Source organism: Chrysemys picta, chromosome 1 (assembly GCF_011386835.1).
Source record: "Chrysemys picta bellii isolate R12L10 chromosome 1, ASM1138683v2, whole genome shotgun sequence".
Lineage (NCBI taxonomy): Eukaryota > Metazoa > Chordata > Testudines > Emydidae > Chrysemys > Chrysemys picta.
Genome location: NC_088791.1, coordinates 307,216,908 through 307,237,991, shown reverse-complemented (window position 1 = coordinate 307,237,991; position 21,084 = coordinate 307,216,908). Strand labels below are relative to the sequence as shown.

General features: G+C 38.4%; 2 protein-coding genes across 13 annotated transcripts in view; one reads left to right on the top strand and one right to left on the bottom strand.

Annotated features, from left to right (window-relative positions):
* The window catches only part of N4BP2L2 (NEDD4 binding protein 2 like 2), a 667,270-nt gene that overhangs the window by 121,308 nt on the left and 524,878 nt on the right, over nucleotides 1-21,084 (bottom strand). The window lies entirely within an intron of this gene.
* Nucleotides 1-21,084, top strand: part of FRY (FRY microtubule binding protein) — a 402,818-nt gene that overhangs the window by 113,330 nt on the left and 268,404 nt on the right. For 2 of the 8 annotated variants that reach the window (XM_005286621.4, XM_065594431.1), the window contains exon 1: nucleotides 2,351-3,069. The exons of the other annotated variants lie outside the window; for them this stretch is intronic. In XM_005286621.4, the coding sequence (XP_005286678.2) occupies nucleotides 3,000-3,069 (70 nt within the window). In that variant the 5' untranslated portion in view covers nucleotides 2,351-2,999. Of the gene's footprint in view, nucleotides 1-2,350; nucleotides 3,070-21,084 lie in introns of those variants that run through there. 8 annotated transcript variants of the gene reach the window in all.

Below are 21,084 nucleotides of genomic sequence, written 5' to 3'. Positions count from 1 at the left end.
CCCCGCACATCCCACTTTCAGTTCAGGGAAATATGGTCACCCTACTGAGAGGCCTCCCCTACTTCTTGTGTTTAGCCTCAAATTGCATTTTTTGTGTGTTCAGAATGTAAAAGTCTTGGCATCACATAGTTCCCTCCACATTAAAGCTAAAATGAGCTTTAGAGATTTTATCTGATCAGGCTGCAGGCCTATGCAGTACTCACAGCTCCATTTAAGTGGAGCTGTTTTAAGAATTCCTGTAAGTATTGCTTAGAATATACAATTCTTAACTGCATACATGACTCTTTATCATAAACCGTAATAATGAAGATTTAAACACACTCCGCATTTTTTCCATTCTTTTTCTCTTATCGGGTAATTGTTTTTGAAGACTATTTTCAAAAGTTGAGTAGGAGAATATCTGTTTATGGCAATCACAGTAGTTGGTGCATAGACAGAGTACTGACCATGAGAGCATCATTGATTTTCATGTAGGGCTAGTCCCCTAAACCTCCCATGTGCTGAAAGCCATTTCTACTGTTGGTGCTATTCCAGATGGTGGGGTTAGTCCCTTTGCCCAAGACTCCTGGATATCTGCTCTCCAAAAGGCCCGGAGAACACAGGAAGTGGACAAGACAGCAGGAGTGTAGGGGCTAGCTTGAAGGCAGTTGTACATGACTGAAATAGGCAATTTATCATGGCAGATCTGTGAAAATACTCAGATTCTTGATCTTTTATTTCCTTTTTATGGTAAAAGATGTTATATTAGGACTCTTTATTTTAAACTCACATGTACTAATATCCACGCTGTCATAGACAAAAACGTGTACACTATGTTACTGATATACTGTAAATACATAGGACTGTAAAATTAATCAAAAAAGAGTTCTTTTACACCTCAAGATTCTGTATTGTGCTAGTCAGCTTATCAGCTACTGAACTACATAATTAATAAGATTTTGAGATATCAGAAATTAATTTAATGTGGAAGAAAGCAGGACCTATGTATTTTTTAAGATGTTGACCCAGTTAAAGCCAATTTGGGGAATTTCTTTCGGATCTGAAGTAGAGTGCTGCTGTTACTGCCATTTCAGCTAGTTACAGCTGTCTTAGGAATGTTTCCGAGATGTTGCCAAAAATGTGCTGTTATCTCTAGATGTTCTAATATTAGAGTGAAATTTATATTGAAAAACATTTAAATAGGATCAAAATACATTTAAATACATCTTCAAATCTGATGTTTTATATTTCAAGTTTCTTTAATAATAAGATTCAGTATGATTTTAACTGGCTATACCTGATATATTTTTCTTTTAAATAAGTAAGTTGATCAGAAGTTAAACTCTGATGTGATTGTTAATTGAGTGGATCGTGCTATTTGAAGCATCATTGATAAAAGAATAAATATCAACTAACAGTATAAAGTAAATCTGATTTTAACAAAGAGGTTGAATACAATAAAATAAAGGACTGTAATAAAGTAGTGGGATAGTTGTTTCTCTGGTGGTTGGGTTTTTTATCAGGCTGATTGAGTTTGTAAACATTCCTATCTTGACTGAGAAACCTCAACAATGCCTTGAATTGTCACTATAGTTCTAGAATGATGATTTTTGTTGGCTTTTTCCCCAATATTCTATGTATTTTATGAAACATTTCAGTATAATTATGCATTTTTCAGGGGAAAGTAATCTGATAAAATGCATATCACTAGGAATTTAAATCTGAATATAAAATTTTCTGTACACTTGATTGAACCAAGTTTCTGAAAATCCAACAGTTCACAATGTTGTTGGATGAATCCACTACAGAGATGCTATATGTCTGTTTAAACATTATAGGACAGTATACTATTTATTCCACTAGGTGAGAGAAGAAATAATGTCAAACCACGCAAACTGAAATCAGGAAATATGATACCAAGAACTCAGGAAGCAAAAAGCCACTGGAAAACTGATGCTGCTTCTTCATTATTAGCAAATTGTGCATACTGATGTATCGTGATTATTAGAAAATTTTAAGAAATAGGTAAATTATAGCTAGTAATCAAATTTAGTGTAGAATACGCAGAGGGTGAAATAAGCAACTAGCTGCCTGTTTTATTTTCCAATATGAATTCAGCTTTCTGTCTCTTATCTTATAAAAGTCTAACTCAAGACAAAAATGACATCAAACTGAGATTCTTCTTTAGCTGTGAAAGAAAAGAACAAACAGCAATTGAAATGTGTGGTTGTTGATGCTCTGCAAGCGCTTCCCTTCTGCAACTGGGCTGACTGATGGGCTTTTTAAAAACGTCACTGCAATCAGATAGATGGGTGCAGCTTTGCTTTACCGCAGCATGATGCAGTTGTGTCTAATACAGTGTGTTGTTCTTGGAAACAGACTGAAGGGAAGCAGCTGACCAGAACACATATACAATACTCGTTAGAGGTTTTTCTAAAAAGAAAAGAATAACAGAACCTGTGAAATTCCTTCAGCTGCAGAAGAGACATTCTCAGTAGGGCTTCAAGTTGATACTCTGTGTTTGCTTGCAGGAGGAGGTGCATACGATCAGTCTATCAGTCTCTAATGGAAAAAGCCTTCAGATAGGCAGATTGCATGCTATTAGAAGGCCAGCTCAAACACCCTTCCAGGAGACATTCTAACTGTTTTATACAACAGCTGCTTTGGTACAGTACATGTATTAAACGGAGCCTATGGAAAAGCTGCAAAAATCTGATTCTTTGTGGAATGGAGTACATGAAAGCTCCTATTGAATGTCTGCAGGGTGGGGAAAAAAATAAAGCAAATAAAGCTAAGTACCAGCCCTGAAGGAGGAGCAGAGGACGAGCATCTCATGGTGTGTTGTTGTTGTTGTATTAAATGAGGGCTTACCTACCACGGAAGAAGTTGATCTGCAGAGACTTCATTTCCTCTTCTGACCCCTCGTTTACATCACTAACTGGTGACAGTTACATCTACATACATAGTACCTGCCACTTCAACTGCTCAGAATTATAGAAGCCTCTTTGTATGCAGCAGACATGGCTAGCCAGCAGGATTCAGGCTTCTTTGAAATCAGTATCAAATATTTACTGAAATCCTGGAGCAATAGTGAGTAGCAGAAGAGTAATCTTTTAATATTGTACATTGATTGGTAGACAGTAAGGATAACCAAAATAATAAAATCTTAAATTTACTATATGTTTGTGTTATTAGTGAAACAAATAATTTTTGCTTTCATCTTCTATAAAAATAAAAATGTCACAGATTTAAATAGCTTTCATTAACTGCAAATATGGCAATGAGATTATTCTAGGTTTTGCTTGATTGAATTCTCAAGTTAGGCTGCTTTCAGGCTCTCTGAAATAGCACAGTGGTAGTGCATTAAAACAGAATTTCCTGCCTAGATGTTTGTTTGATTTGTTCAGGCTTTAGCTAAATATTTTAAGTGATATTTAATCTGAGGGGTGTGGCATTGTTTTGAAGTATTTTGTATTGTTTTATCCTTGTATCATGTGAACAAAAAAAATGGACTGCTTATGTTTCAGATCTGCAAGTCATCACTGTAATATTGTAAAAGCCAAAAAATAATAATAATTAGGTACTTACAGCATTGTTTCCCCCCCCCCCCCCTTCCTTTGTGCTTTAAATTCAAACTCGTTTGAAACATTAGTATCAAATAGGTATCAGGATGTATATCTAATCCAAACCGAAGCTTTATAAAATGTAAACAAATGAGATTATAGTCTTCTTTAATTATTTCTCTATTCATAATGCTAATACTTTATCACTATGTATATCAATCAGTCTTATTTTCCAGGAATGCATTGTAATATAATAATGTATTATGATGTATAAGATCTCAAAGTAGAGGCAATGGTTGTAAATATAGTCACATCAGAGTCAGGCCTCTAGCTTCTTACTTCTGATACAGAATGAATTTTTATTTAAAATATATACATATATGTTATATTCTCTTTTCACATTAGCAACTGTTAGTAGTGGCAGACTCAATACATTAACAGTTTAAAAATATAGAACACAGTCTCTCTGGAAAAATCCAATTTGGATTCATTCCTGCATACGTAACCATCATCCCAATATCTATAATTAAATAGCTCCTGAATAAAATGGTGTGTTAGATTCTATAGTATATAAAATTATACCTCTGCAGACGTTGTTAGTGCCTGACATACATCTGATAACCTGTTAAGAAATGTAAAAGAACCCTAAATATGTATTATACTAGGATATCCATCTCTAAATGATATCCATAGAAACCATGTTTTTTCCAGGTCAATTTCAACCATAGGGCTTGTCTGAATCAGTTTTTCTACCACAAGTGTGAAACCACTAGGGAATAATACTGTTACTTAAACAGTATTTCTTGATTTGCTATAATCCTACAGCATTTTGTATATGTTCATTACATTTAGAATCTATGACATAATAAGAATTAGATGATGAATTTAGTATTATTTTGCTTTTGAACTATTAATTGATTAAAGGAAACAAAAGTATGTGTTGTAACAATAGGTGTCATAACTAATTACAGTCAGTGTTATGAAAAGAAAGAAAAATAAATCATTTTGAGGGTAGGGAAATTGTCATAAATGGATCCTGTTTCTTTTTAAAAATACAATAATAATAAAGGCCAGGTGATATTAGCCTTACATTTTTTTAATCATAAGAGGTAAGAACATAACACTGTTACAATATTATGAAGATGGATATAATTTTTTTAATTTCTAAATTGCTGATACCACAGATTTTTTCCTAGGAAAATATTTTGAAATAGCTAATGCATTCCTAAACTGAAATTAGAAGTCCTTAAATGAAATTCAGTATTTTTCCCTGGTTTAGAAAAATTAAATTGATATATCCAGTATCACTCTTTCTGCCATTCCTTCACAGATAAATGGTGTTCTCTACTGTACTTCGATTAAACATTGAGGAAATCCAGCCAGTTAATCCAATTTTATTTAAAGTTGTTGCCAGACTATCTACTTGCAGTCTGAAACACTGTTTATGAAATTGTACATATTTTCTGTGGTTGAACAATAAGCTATTTAATCAGAAAATTCTGGGGAGTTCAAAAGATTTGGGGCTCTATTAAACTCTGTTAAGTGGTGGATGGAACACCCTTGCTTAAAATTTACTGCTGAGGTTCCACATGCATGCACAGGAACGTGCTTTTCAGTCATTCCTGCTGAAGTGTATTAAGGTTTATACAGAGCATGAACTTTTTCTTAATGGACTGGTTAGTGCACAGTTACCCATTCTGTTGCATGGTATGGTGTTAGTGTCCAACTTTGCTATCTAAGGTCTTCTGAAATGCAATACTACTTTACACTTTCATGAAGCAGCAAGGTAGGATTTCTACCTGGCATTCCAGAGTGCTTGCCAAGGGGCCCATCTGTCATGTTCACTGGCACACCATGGTCAGGTGAGGGAACCAGCTAAGACTTATTTTAGGTGTTTTTATGTGCTCATAATATTTAGGCTCAGCTTGGCAATAGCATGTTGTAGATGGGCACATACAGCTGCTTTTTGGAGCAGCAAAAGGATGCATTCAGTGGTGTGGCTCAAGCCATCCACCAAGTTGAGTCCTTTGCATTCCCCCATATGTGGCTCTAAGGATTAAAGGCAGAATTTTGCCCTAAATATGTTAATGAAAGACTGCATTTCAAACAAAGCTGGCAAATATTCCTATAATTTGCCAGATATATGGATTGACAGTGCTTCCATTTGCCACTTTTCTCATATAGGAACGGCTGTAGTTCATAAAAGCAGTACATATTATTATTTTAGAAAATTTATATTAATAAAAATACCAAGGGCCAGATACTGATACCCTTACTCGTGTTGAATAGTACCTTACTCCAAGAGTAGTTCCATTGAAATAAGTGGGACTACTCCTGGACTAAAATTCTAAATGTGAGCAAGGGTATCAGAATATCATTTGTAGATTTATTTTGTGGTCATGTCCCAAACCCTGTATTTTTAAAGAAATTATTTAAATTAAAGCAAAGAATATATGTAACAAGAAGGTTCAGTATATTAGGCTGGTCTGTCAGTAGAATATTTGCTTTGTAAATGGTTGTTACATCTTGGATTTATTCTTAACTTCTTATCTTTTGAGAATAAAAAAATCTGTAGATAAGGGATCTTTTTATTGTCTACAGGAACACAAATTCATGTTTTTGTACTTTCTATATTAGACTAGCAATTCAGTGTTTTCTTCCTTTCCTATTCTGTAGGAGATTCAAAATGGTGCAGGTAAATGGCTTCCTTCCTCTCGCCACAATTCAAATATTATGTGAGCTGGTACAGATTGTTTTGCAATGATTTCCTGTTCCCAAATATAGATTTTAAGATGGCTTTTATGGATTGTAAAACGATAGATGGGACATATTTTGCATAGCTAACATTTTGGTTCCTTCTGTTCCTTTTCATAGAATTGATTCAGCAACTACAATTGTTTCATCATGAAGGTCACATATTTAGGAATAATGATACTTGCTTTCAAGTCAATAAGACTTTGGAATTCTCTGCCTTTGAATGTTAGAGCCTTATCTCTATACATGCATTTAATTTAAATTCAGATTGAGGCCTTTCTTGTTCAAAGTTGAATTTTAATTATTGTTGGGGCTACATTTTGTGATGTGTAGAAGTGAAAGGTCTATGTATATGTGACAAAGTGGGAAAGTTCTTAATGTTTTGTCTGAATACTGTGTGCATGCCTCAGTTTTCCTTATGTGTTACTCAAGTATCTAGGTGGTGGGACAAGAATGTGTGATCATTGCAGGGACCCCAAGAAGGCAGGTGTGACTGATGTTTGCCTACTTGGGCACAGACAATGGCTGACACTCTGTATCCTGGCAATTGATGTCTAGGGCCCATCCTCCGCAAGAATCAGCTGGAGGTGCTAGAAAACAAAGTGAGAAGTACAGGTCAGGTGACTTGTTTGCTTGGGAAAGAGAAAAGGACGGAGGTGGGACAGCAAGTCGTGACCAAGGCTGGGCAGCTGGGAGCTGGTCAGTCTCCTGCTTTGGGACTCGGGGGTAGAGCTCTGGGCTCTGGATTTCCCTCCTCCATGATGGACTTTGGTGAATGTTCCTTATTTCTCTGCTAACAAGATCTGTTCTATGCTGTGTTCCTGATGACTAATAAACACTTCTGTTTTCCAAGCTGGTTGAGAGTCATTGCTGACTGTGGATGTGGGGTGCAGGGCTGCTTTGGGGATCGTGTAAGGCTTCTCTAGGTGTCCCATTCTCTAGGTGTACTCACTGCGGGGAACTCACAGTGTGAACAGGGATTCTGAATGCTCTGAGGCCAGATCCAGAAAGCACTGGAGCTGAGGAGGCTTGCTCTGGTGAGAGTGTGCCCTGAGGGGAATCGCACTGCACTAGAGTCCTGTATTTTTAAAAAAGGAAAAAGAAATGTAATGTAAAGTTATTTTGAAGACCCGCGTTGGCTAGGGAGGCTTTGATGTACTAAGCATCAGTGACACATTGTGTCCTATCTGTTTTTAAAATAACTTTCACTACTGGTTGGAGGTTCTTATTTTACCTTTTCAGAGGGGAGGAGGAGGGGGTTGTCTTTTTTGTCCCATGTGGGTTGTTTTGTAAATGAATATATGGAGAAACAGGGCAACCGTGTTAAGTGGAGTAATGGCTAGTACTTGTACTTCCTTGAGGAGGATCATAACATGGTATGTGACGGGCTATAGCCTCAAGGTGTCAGAGCCCTGGATGGGTTTCTTATGTCATTACTCAGCTTCCCTGTGTTTTCAGGTGCAAGTCCATCATTAAAGGAAGGAGCCCTCAAGATAAGCTGAGTATAGGGTAGTACCCATGGAGGATTAAAAATCCCAGCATTGAATAATTGTGGATCAATGCAGATCTAGCCTAATAGGCCCAAAGGTGATGCAATGACATCCATGAAGCAATCCTCATTGTGTCAAGATGAAGTGACATCTTGTTGCAGTCAAGGTCATGATGCAGTACTCTCATGGTTCTTCACTTAAGAGTTGAAGCATTGGAGCCTTCCTCAAAGCTTGTGTTGAGGCACGCACTGTTGGTGGGTCATCTTTCTTTTCCTTATATGCTTTAAATATATATATGCCTTAAACTCCAGAACTACTAGGGACTTCTGTTCACACCAGACCTTCTGGTTCACTTACTGAAAGATAAAGCCAATGGGTTATGACAGCATGGCTGGACCAATATTGGCTGCATGACTGCTCTCACCCACTTAACAATGACTACATAGATGTCCTAGCACTGGGGCTGCTTAGAACTCCATGAATAAACAGCATGTGTGAGCACTACTGATGCTTGTGCCAAGAGGTCAGTAGCCTTTGATGCATTTGGTATCAGAGGAACTGCTAAGAGGTTAACTGTTGTCTGCTCCAGGCCTTTTGACATATTCTGGGGTGATGCTGCAGTGTCTTAGCCAGCAAGGTCACATCTTTGTCTTTCCAGGAGACAGATTTTGGGCTTGACTGCAGGAGGCTAGTCTGAAGGCCTTCCTGAGAGCCATTGTATAGATTTTGCAGGTACATGACAGGACTCACTAGAGACTCCATTGATCTCTGTGGACGACGATAAGGAGCCCATGCAAAAAGGTATTTGATCACTAGTCTAGGAGGCTCATCTTAAGATAAATGTTCTGAACACATTGTAGGCTTTCAGCAACTAATTATCTCAAAAAGTAGCATTGATTTATGCAACTACTTGGGCTATCCTAGTTTACAGTAGCAGGGCCGGCTCTGGCTTTTTTGCCGCCCCAGGCAAAAAAGCCTCCTGCCCCCCGCCCCCCCCCCAACGCGGCAGGGGAGGGCAGCGAGCCCGCCGCGGCTCCGCTGGCAGCCGGAACCCAGGGAGGAGGGCAGAGTGCCAGGGCTCCGCTCTCCCCGGCGGCCAGAGCGCTGGGAGGAGGGCAGAGTGCCCGCCATGGCTCCGCTCTCCCCGGCGGCCGGAGCGCCGCGGAGAGGGCGGAGAGCCCAGTCGTGGCCCCGCTCTCCCCGGCGGCCAGAGCACCAGGGGAGGGCGGCGAGCCCATTGCGGCTCCGCTCTCCCAGGTGGATGGAGCCGGAGCGCCGCGCCGCCCCCTCCAGGTGCCACCCCAAGCACAAGCTTGGTGGGCTGGTGCCTGGAGCCGGCCCTGTACAGTAGCCAGCAGCAAGGAGCAAAGTCCTGCCTTCTGTACTGGGGAGTTGTTGAGTTGTGACTTGAGACATAATCCCACAAAACAGTCCTCATTTCCACTTACTTGCCAAGAAAGGAGAATATGATACAGCTTGATTAAAATTTGTGATTGTGGAGTTGCTGATGGCTTTACTTTTAATTTTATTATTGTAATAAAAAATTAGTAAAGTTGCCTCGCAGTGAGACTAGATGCTTTGTTGGATTATTGTGCATTCAATAAATAAGTATGTAAGGGGAACTTGACATATTATAGATTCCTGACAAAAATACTGTATTCTGGGAGTTTCACTACAATTAAGTGATCATTCTACTAATATTTTTCTCATTATCTCATAGCCAGCCAGAAATAGTGTGTTTTCTATGAGCTTGATATAAAAAAGAGCCTAATCTTTTATGTGGAACAAATTAAACCTGTAAGAATGTCCATCCAGATTTTTGTTGCTTTTGAAACAAATTCCCTTGATTGAATAGAACCGTGTTTAAGAAACTTGCAAAGCAGACATGTAGAGTTCTCTGCATATGTTCATAAGGTACTATTGCTTTTCTTCAGAATCAGAACACGGCTCCAGGCTTGGTCTATCTATTCTGCAGAATTTCTTTCTGGGTTGGAAGTAGCTCAACTTTCCTGTCTTCTAGGTTTTGGTTTTTCAGGATGCCCGCTCATATGTTTTATTGTATCTTTGTAGGTTGTATCATCCCTTTATATTTAAAAATGTTCTTGTTCACCTATAGCCAGTAAAATAATTCTTCTCAAGTGTTTTGTGTCTGAATGCTTTCCAGACATTTCTTCACTTAGCATCATGACATGCTTACAAAAGAAGGTAGTGTTATCTCCATAGGATTGTTTTTATAGATGGGCAAACTAGAACAGAGAAGTTAGTGATGTACATGGGGTCACACAAGAAGTCTGTGGCCGAGATGGGAATAGAAGCCTGTCTTATGCCTTAACCACAGGAACCATCTTTTCTCCATATTGACTGTAGCCAACTGACACTTTGTGAATCATGCTTCTACTGGTCATTTATAACAAGATTGTTAATTAGTATTAGTTAGCAATTTTTCCGAAGAGATCTCTGGAGCATTTTACTTTCCATAGGGTGCAAATGTGTTATAACTGATACCTTTGGAGAAGAGAAAATATTTAATTATAATTCTTGTTCTTTGAACACATATACTTATAACAAATACTCCCAACACATTCTATTCCTGTCTTGCTCTTACAGGTGGAGATAATTTTACTTTGATTTTTGTTTTATTAATCATGTTTAGAGCCTTTTGTTTTTGTTTTTTGTTTTGTTGTATGCAGTGTTGTTGTGGCATGTTGGTCCCAGGATATTAGAGAGACAAGGAGGGTGAGGTAATATCTTTTATTGGACCTATATTATATTACCTCAACCACCTTATCTTTCTAAAATTTCCCATGAATTTATCTGTGTTTGTTACAAAAATGAAAAAACAGGTGGAAATTCGGGCAAAAAATTAACTTCCCAGTTTTCTGGATTGATATTGGGAGATGAGAGGACAAAAGAAAGCAACAAATAGAGAAAAATGGACCCGGAAATGGAAGAGGTAGAGGATGCAATGGCGCCATCTTCTCAAGCTTCCTCCTCCACTTCTTCTGCTTCTGTGCCTTCTCCAGAAGGAGAGATATGGTGGCTCAGTTTCCTGGGCCATACAGAGTACTGAGCCACTCTCTCTCCTTCCAGAGCTGGGAGCCAGGTCAGGGAAGTTCATAGAATTGCAGGATGGGAAGGGATCTCAAGAGGTTATCTAGACCAGTTCCCTGCACTCATGGCAGGACTAAGTATTATCTGACCACCCCTGACAGGTGTCCCTCTAAAGTTTGGCACTTTAGGGCTTAAGCATTGATGTACATAGACACATGTTCATGCATGTGTGTGTGTCTTCCACTACACTACCTTAGTTTAACAGACAACCTCACAGTTACATTTGGACTAATTTATTATTAACATAAACACATCTATTGGATCTTTGTAATGTAATATGTATTTTCTGTACCTGAGTGGTACAAAATTCAGGTGAAAATCAGTAAAAAACCATAATAGCTTCTATAAAAACTCAGAAAATTTTTGGTAAAAATTAAAAATCAAAGGTCTGGATCATATTGAAAGGCCATTAGGCATAGCAATGTACATATTCTCCACCTAGATGAATTGTTGATCAGGAACAGTAACTTTCGGATCACAAGGTCTGTCAGTATCACATTTGAAGTACAAGAGTCATTAGGGTTTGGGTGAATTAAAGCTAAGTCTGCTTGTTCCTGACGAACCTTTAATATGTTCAATTAAGACAGAAGGTAGAGGTGTTATGGATCAGAAGATGAAGCATAAGAATTTCATTAATGTATACACACATACATATAATTATAAGACCCTGCTTTCAGTGGCTTTTCATTTTGATAAATTTAAATGTTTGGGTTGAAATTTTCCATGCTGGCTGTCAGCCTCAGTTTGTTTTTTGTTTTTGTTTTAATTTTCAGCCAAAATAGTTTAGCTGTTTCTGAGAACAAGGCTAGGGAGAAAGGTGTTGTGTTGTTTTGCCCATGTTAAAAAATTCGGGTGACCTTTTCTTTGAGAAGCTCTAGTGCTCCCATGTTTTGCATCATGGACTTGAAATTTGGCAGAGGATGGCTTTTTTGCTGCTTATCCTTTGAAAAATCACAGTTCGCACTTGCACAGTAACGACATGCTAGTCCTTACAATTAAATTCCCTGAAGTTTCCACCTACACTGGGCATGTTGCGGCTTGGGCCTGAGCAGGATTTTCCCTGCAATTGCAGCTCTGGGCAGCTGTGGACCGGGCCAAGACCAGGCACTGGAACTGAAAGCAGGGAGGCTCTCTTCTGTGCTCTCAGAGCCCCCACCTGGCTGGACCCAGACAGCATGGAGGAGGAAGCTGGCTGATTTCAATGCAAAGGGGTCTAGAGCCAGACCTCAGGAGGGTGCAGGGAGTTGACTGGAATGGCAAAACTGGGTGGGGCAGCAGAGACTGGGATATGGAGCCAGATGGAGAAGTAGCGAGGAGCCAAGGAATGAAGTGGGACAATGCGGACTGGCTGTGTAAGGAGATGGGGGCTGGGAACCATGGAGGAGGAGGGGGAAACCAGGACTGGCTGGACAAGAAGAATAGGAGCTAGAAGGAAGGAAATGCGGGATGGCAGTCTGAGATTGGATGAGGAGCTGTGGGGGGAGTCTGAGACTCGGAACCAGCAGGGATGGGGGAAGGAGACAAAGGTTGGATGAGGAGCCAGGAAGAGGGGAACTGAGGCTGGCTGGGCAAGGAGACTGGGACATGGCGATGGGGTGGGAGGGAGTGATAACTAGCAATGGCCGGGCAAGGAGATTGGGAGTGGGGGGAAGATGAGCTGCATTGGAGAGACTGGAGGGGTGAGACTAGAATTTTGCTCGGTAAGGAGACTAGAATTGGAATTAAAAGCCTGAAGAGTGGAGAGCAGACTCGATCAGGGAGGAGAATAGGACTGGATAGAGGAGCAAGAGATGGGGAAGAAACAGAACTGGGACAGGGACATCTTGTAGGGGACAGAGCAGAAGGAATCAAGCTTTGGGGGGACAGGCAAAGGGCTTTGTGTCTACTACAGCACATTCCCCTCCAGAACCTGAAATGGAAGATTTCAGTCTCACCATTCCTCTGCTGAAGCCCACTGGCAGCCAAATGGCGCCCCAGGCAAGGAGCGTGTTTGCCACACACACACCCCATTTGTTAAACTTTTGAATACCTTATTTTTTATTACATTTTACTTCAAACATTTTATTTTCCGTTTTCTCATTAACAACAAAAACAGTACCTCAAGCCCAGTGCCCCCCAAGCCTGACACCTCTGTTGCCTGGGCCACCTGCCCCTAAATCTGGCCCTGCCCACTGTCCACATGGAGGATGACAGCCTACTATTACTGTTGTTAGGTGACGTGATGGAGAATATTAAAATCCATCAGCTGGGAAGACCTACACATAATTTGCATGTGCTACTGAGGTAATTGTATGGGCTGTTGGCCTGCTAGGCATCAAATTGATCGTTTGTGCATAATATTACCATGATTGTCAATATGCAATTCTGAAAGCCTGGGCCCTGGGAGTTAATGGGACCATGAGGAATAGCATGCATTTATAAAGAAGGAATTTACCAGATTATAATTTTTCTATTAATTATTATTTCTACTGGTACTGCATAACAGAGACATCAGGGCCCCAGTAAAGTAGGCATTGTACAGGCTAATAACACAACGCTGGTTTATCTCATAAGTTAGGATAGGCCAAGCAAACTGGATTGCTTTTTTTGACAGAATTCTAAAATTAGCAGATGAAGAAAGCAGAGTGTATGTTTGGATTTTAGTAAAGCATTTGAGTATTTAACAAGAATTTGAGTATTTTACAATATTTTCAAAATTAATTTTATGAGTACTATATTGAAAACTGGCATAAGGGATTGTACATAAAGTGTATTTATTGATGATAATTTATCAAATTAGTATGAGTAGAGCAGTGGGGTAGTACAGGGATGGATGTTAGACTTTATCTTCATCAGGATCTTTAGTGATCTGGAAGAAAGTGAAAGACATTAATGATATTTGCAGATATTTCTCCGATTGGGGGAAGTGAACATCAGTGAAGATGGGGTAGGGAAAGGGATACAGAAGTTAGAAATCTGGACAAAGAGTAAGAACATTCTGTGAGGGAAGATTTAGGCTGAATATCAGAAAAAGTTTCTTGACATGGAGATCTATTAGACTGTGGAATTGTCTCTCAAGTGGAATGATTGAAGCCCTGTTTTTTGCAACATTTAAAACTAGATTGGTGAATGCATTAAAAACTGTTGTAGGGAACAGTCCTGTACTGGAAGGAAGATGGACTCGATGACCTAATATATCTTTTATTCATCTCTACATCCTGTGATTTTAGTGCTCCAAGCAGACCTATGCAAATTCCAACTAGTAATTTGCCAGAAGCATAAAATCCATAGAGCTCTCATGTGAACTGTATACACTTAATGTAGAAGAATTACAAGTAAGGGATTTTCTCTTGTTTTAGGGTGAATGGTATTCATATAGGAAGTAGTGTGGAAGCACCTCACTGCTGGCATGTTGGAGTTGTGTTAAGATGTCACATAATCATGATATAAATAGCTCTTTTAATTTAAAAGCTACATAAATAAATGTAATGTAAACACTAATTTTAATACCTTTATTTCCAGCTCACCTAGAGATCTATAATTAGAAAATTGTACAAGTTACTTTCTTGTTACAAAAAAGGGTCTCATCCTACAAGGTGGTGAGCACCTTCAGCTCCAGTTGATTTAAATCAAATATTTTGTGGAATTATGCCCAAAGAGGGGAGCAGTTGATTCTTCTTTCCTATGTGATGTGGTTTGCATAAAGTTGTTCACATGCATTGGAGCTCTTAGATGTTGCTACATAGCTAGTTCATGTGCTGAACTTTCCTTTAACATTATTTGTAAACATCTCAAAGCCTGTCAGACTTACAAATCATGCATTTAAAGTCTGAATGCACAATTTGACAAGGCCCTTAGGGCAAGAATTGTTGTTATAAATGTTACATTTTTTCAATATGTGAGTCAATAAAAGCATTTTAAGTTGATATATTTTGTGCTGAATGCGGGTTTCTACATGATTTTATAGAAGCAACATTTAGAATGTTTTGTTAGAAGGCCTGAAACTGTATATTAAGAGATTATACGCTACTAATTAAATACCGAAAACTATCTTTAATTATCATTAAGGTTGACATAAATCAACGAAAACATGGAAACTGAGCTTTTAGGTTCTGTATCTGACTCATGCTGTTGTTTAAAACAGCATGAAATTATATGATATTAATTATAATACGCATAATGGATTCAAATTATCACTATAATTTTCCATAAACTCTCTAACAAATGTCCACAACTTCCTCTCATCCTCATGAAATGTAAATGGACAATATAGGCAGTGACGCCCATCACTCACCTAAATCTACTTTCATTGCGGTCAATGGGAGTTTAAGTATTGACTTCAGTGAGAGCAGAGTTAGGCTGATGTTGAATGCTTTTTAAAATCTCACCCACTGTGTGTAATCAAACTACAGCTATTAAGTTACAGTATTTCAGGGAAAATACATTTTGTTGTTTTTCCAAAATTGAACTTACCATCTTTGATTTGTGGTTTGAGCCAAACAAAACCTTACAGTTTATAAACACATTTTCAGGAAGGATCAGTTGCAGATTTCTTTTTATGCTTACTTATTCCTTTCATGTTAGGTCATGTTAGGCCATTACTTCAACTTCTAGTTACAGCTCTGTGAGAGGGCACAATATTTTTTCCTATGTTAGAAACTTACACTGTTCCTCTCGATGAAAACTCAGTGTAGTGGGGGCTATTTAGCACAAAATTACTAAAGAACTTCATTTTCTCCGCTGTAACACTATAAATACATTTATTGAAAAAATCTTCATGTTTAGAAACTTAATTAGAATGCAAGCAATGTATACTTAAACTTTAAAGTGTGTGTGACTCTCTGTCTTATGTTTGGAATTTTTTTCCTATGGAACTCACTTCTGTAGCATCACCTTTTAAAAAATAATAATATGAGTCTGAAGCAATCTTGGAACCATTAGCGATTATCTTCAAGAACTCATGGAGGATGGTCATGGGGGTCCCAGAGATCTGGAGAAGGGCACCAGAGGCATTATAGAATAGTCAGCCTAATTTCGATACCTGGAAAGATAATGAGGCAAATTATTTTAAAAATCAGTTTGTAAGCACCTAGAGGATCATAGGGTGATAAGCAATACCAACTGTGGAATTGTGAAGAACAAACCATGCCAAAGCAAACTAATTTCCTCTTTCACCGGGTTATTGTCAGGGTGGATTGACTTAAATCAAAGCAGTTTAAGTCACCAATTTTAATCATGATTTAAATTAGCAAACAAGAAGCCTTGATTTAAATAAATGAATTTAATCTTGTTTTGCATTTGTACCTTTTAGTTATTTTCCTAAAGAAAGGTTGATTCTCATTGGTTGGTAACCAAAAAGCATGTTGATTTCCAAGTAAATATAGCTTTTACACAAAATTGGTACTTCTTTTTGCTAACCAGGAAGATACACTGTATTGATATACATTTATTTAAGCAAATACATAGCTTAACCCACATTTATTCAGATTCTTAATTTTTACAGTTTTATTATGTTATAAAATGTTGAACGATGCATATTTATTTACTATATGACTAATTTTTTACTTATGATTTGTGTCAAGTTGTATTTGGATATAAATTAAAATTCACAAAAATAGGATTTTAATTTTTTATTAGTTAAGTAAAACTCTATGTGCTGGATACATTAAAAAAGTGTATCAAATACATTAAAAAGTTTTGAATTTAAAGCTAACTGAATTATTAGACAAAAGAAGTACTATCTGTAATTAGTGAATTGAACTGATTGTTGCTGGTCATCATGCCCTTCAAGATTTTAGAACTGGTAGCTCTCATCCTCTCACACCTGGTTTTTATTCATAGATTGAGAGAGAAAAACAAGCTTTCATGCTTTGGCAAATCCCAGTTGGTTTCTCAACTGTGAGTGAGCTAGTCATTGAGCTGAACTAGTTGAATAAACTGAAATAAAGAAAATATTTGCTCTGTACCTGAATAAGAATCTACTGTGAAAAGCTGGTTTAGCACTTCAACAAATCCTGGTTCTGGGTGCTTGTCCTGTGACTTCCACCAGTTCAGTGGTTTGCCTTTCTTTAAGGCTTCACAGCAAACATGTACTGCTTAATATTTTTAAAATTAATTTAAATTACTTTAAAATATATTAGTTAGCTTAGGACTTAACATAGGTTGTTGTAATTTCAATTTTTATTTATAAATGTTTCTTTTATAAAAAAATAAACCCGTATTTAATTTAAATTTTAAAAATCTCGATTTTTAAAAATGTGTATCCACCTTGGTTACTGGCCTAGTGGATAGAGAGGAAACAGTAGATGTGATTTATCTTGATTTTGGTGAGGCTTTTGACGCAGTCCTGCATGACATTCTCATAAGCAAACTATGGAAATGTAGTCTATGTGAAATTACTGCAAGGTGGGTGCTCAACTCATTGAGAAACCATACTCAGAGAGTACTAAATGGTTCGCTGTCAAAATTGGGAAATATCTAGTGGAGTCCCTCAGGGGGTCAGTAGTGCATCCAGTACTATTCACCATTTTCATTAATGAGTTGGATAATGCAATGGAGAGAATGCTTATAAAATTTTTGGATGAAACCAAGCTGAGAGGATTTGAAAGCACTTCAGAGGACAAAATTAGAATTCAAAAGGCTCTTGATAAAATGTAGAGTTGGTCTGAAATCAGCAAAATGGATTTCAGTAAAGAAAAGTGAAAAAGTACTACAGTTAGGGTGGAAAAATCAAATGCACAATTACAAAATGGGGAATAACTGTCTAGAATGTAGTACTGCAGAAAAGAATGTGGGGTTACAGTAGATCCCAAATTAAATATGAGTCAACTATGTGATGCAGTTGCAAAAAAGGCTCATAGTCTGGGGTGTCTTAAAGAGTATGTCATATGTAAAACATTGGAGGTAATTGTCCCACTCTATTCAGCACTGGTGAGGCTTCAGCTGAAGTATTGTGTCCAGTTTAGGGCACAACACTTTAGGAAAAATGTGGACAAACTGGAGAAAGTCTGGAGGAAAGCAACAAAAATTATAAAAGGTATAGAAAACCAGACCTATGAGGAAAGGTTAAAAAAATCTGGGCATGTTTAGTCTTGAGAAAAAAAGACGGGGGGGGGGGAATAGAGCGGGGAACCTGATAACAGCCTTAAAATATGTTAAGAGCTGTTTGTTTTCTATGTCCCCTAAATCTGCAGCAAGGGAGATTTAGATATTAGTAAAAGCTTACCTTTGAAGGCTGTGGAACCCCCATTATTGGAGGTTTTTAAGAACAGGTTAGACCATCACTTCTCAGGAATGGTCTAGGTATACTTGATGAAGGATGGACAAGATGACCTCTTGAGGTCCCATCCAGCCCTACATTTCTGTGATTCTATAAGCATGTTTATATGTCAATTAAAAATGAATGAATAACATTTTGAGCCTCCAGCATCTGCATGTGCCTAAGCGGAGGAACCATTTAATCGTTTTTTTCCATAAACTGTGAACTTTCTCACATCTCCCCCTCCTGGGTTTATGTTTTATCCTTTGTTGTCTTTAAAGTCATTTAGGCCCCGAGTGATCCTGCAGTCAGATCTACAGGTGTGGACCCTTGCACCTGTGGAGAGTATCATTGAGGCTCTGCATGAGCACAGGGTAGGAGTCTGACTCCATGGGTCCAGTTTCACGTACAGGGCCTAATACTGTAAACTGGTTCAGTCAAGGATCCATCTTCCATGCATTTCCTGTGAAGTGCTCAGCATACTTGTTTGTGCAAAGTAACACATTCTGTGTTTTTCATAATAATCTGGTTTAAATGTAATCCACTTAAAATTGCATAAATTTTCTTTGAAGGTGTCAGTCAAGAAAGTGTAGAAGGTTGTACCCCAACCATTTGTTAATGATTAATGAACATGAAGTTCAGTACAATAAATCAATGAAAGTAGTCATGTGTTTCGTTAATTATCTTCCTTACATTTTTTCTCACTTAAACAATAGATTTATTTTGGAGTTTCAGCTTCATATTAGTTGACCTGGATTGTACAAATGAAAGGCAGATGTCTAGTTCCTAGCACTTATAAAATCAAATATCGACTTTCCCACATTTTTTCTCCTGATTCACAAATTACTTATGAATCTTTTAGGAGTGGAATATAATTACAATAAATAGGTAGTCCATACCAAAATAGAGACCTCTTACCAATAGGATTTGAATGTCTTTGGAAAACTAAAGAGAGAGAATTGAATCCATACAATAAGCAATAAAAATCTCCCCCTCTGTTAGGAAATCTCCATCCTTTATTAAAAAGAAAATTCTGACCTTAAATAGAATCAAAACAATACAAAATTTAAACTGTTGAAATAGACAGGGGACCCAGGATTAGGACAGACCTAGTTACACTCTAATGCCAGTCTGGCATTGGAAGTATAATGGGTTGACACATGTAGACTCCAAGTTTTAAATTGTTTTATTCATCCCTTGTGCACTGTGACAGATATAGCAGTTTCCTGCAGTATCCTTGAAAGAATTAAGTTTAAGTAGCTTTAGAGTACATTATATTATTGTGAAATTGTATGTAAATTTTATAAGGGGGGGGGAGATGTTACCTGTGCAAAAGCTGGGAAGTGTTATGAGCTTCAAAGGACTATTTGAAACAATGTGCCAGACAAGAGTAAACTTATGAGAAAAAGTTACGTTCGCTTCCCAGGAAATTTTTTGGGGGAGGTGTGTGCAAATGTACTCCTGTCTCGTTATTCAATAACTCAGTTTTTTGAAGCTTTATCCTGAGGGGTAGGACCTAAACTGTACAAAGGAGTGACTCAAAGATTCATGGGTGATCTTGTTTTGAGCAAAAGCTGTTATGAACTTGTGACTGGAGAAAAACCCCTTGGTGGGGTTTGAAGGACTGAATCCTACCAAAGTCCTTGCTAGAGTTGGGGGGGGGGGTGATTTCAGGTAAGCTTATTAGCATGTGTGCAGGTTTTTTTAGAAATGTTTAAATAGTTTTTTTTTCTGTATTGCTTTCACCTTAAAATAAATGTACTTGCTTAGAAAGGGCTGTGTGGTAACGTATAACTGTAGGTATATATGATTTCTGGCCTCTGAGGAAAAAGCAAAGCAGGCCCGTTTGGGCAGTCTGTGAATGCTGGGGAATTCACAGTACAGGCAGGGAACTCTGCAGCTTGGAAATACTGGGTCAGGAGGGAGAGAGGGAGAGACGCAGGTCTTTGCCCGAGAGAGGTGACAACTGGGGAGCTGTAAGCCTTAAAGTGTGTGCCCTTGCTGGACCATGAGAGGGAAATACATATGCCACTGCCCTGAACTTTGACACATAGTGTGGCAGCATTAGTGGATCTATTACTGTGAATTGCATAAGTGCCAACAGTAGGGAAAGCAAGTACTATAGAAGGGAAAAGCACAGCAAAAAGTCTCAATAGTCTTTTAGGAAAGAAATAGTGAAAAGAGAGACCGGGGAGAATGAATTATGAACAACTTAAGAAAGTCAGCTAGATGAGCTATACAGAGAAAGAAATTCAGCCCTGAGGGGTGGACAAGGGTGCAACAAGATGTCTTGCTGTATTCTCAGGATCAGAAGAGGAATGGTGATCTATGTTCGTAGGGAATAGCCAGCCCACTGGCAGAAGGTCCAGCAGATGGGAAGAATCTTAGAACCAACTCCCTGAAGGGAAACAGGAAAGAGGCTGACAGAAGCAGCAGCTATGTTCTGTCCAGACTGAGTACACTACTGCAACAGGAATTGAGACATGCACCGTTGTTCATTGGCCATACTGGGAGAGGCTACCCAGCCTTTGACCTACAGAACATAGTGCAGCAAATGTAGAAGAGAAGAAGATGATTACATAGACTATAGTGGTTGGTGAAAAGAGAGAAGCTCATTGAGTTGATGTTTTGAGTGACTGATTTAGGGAGGAGATAATCCCCCCCTTTGATTTACAAATTTAACCTATTGCTTAAATCAGCTTCTGTACCAGATGCCTGGAGGTAGCTAATGTAATGTTGATTTTTTTAAAAAGAGACTCTGGGATGATCCTCGCAGTTATAGGCTGGTAATCCTAACTTCAGTACCAGGCAAATTGGTTGAAACTATGGTAAAGAACAGAACTATCAGACACATAGAGGACCATGATATGTTGGGGAAGAGTCAAGACGGCTTTTGTAAAGAGAAAATATGCCTTACTGATCCATAAGAATTCTTTGAGGGGGTCAGCTA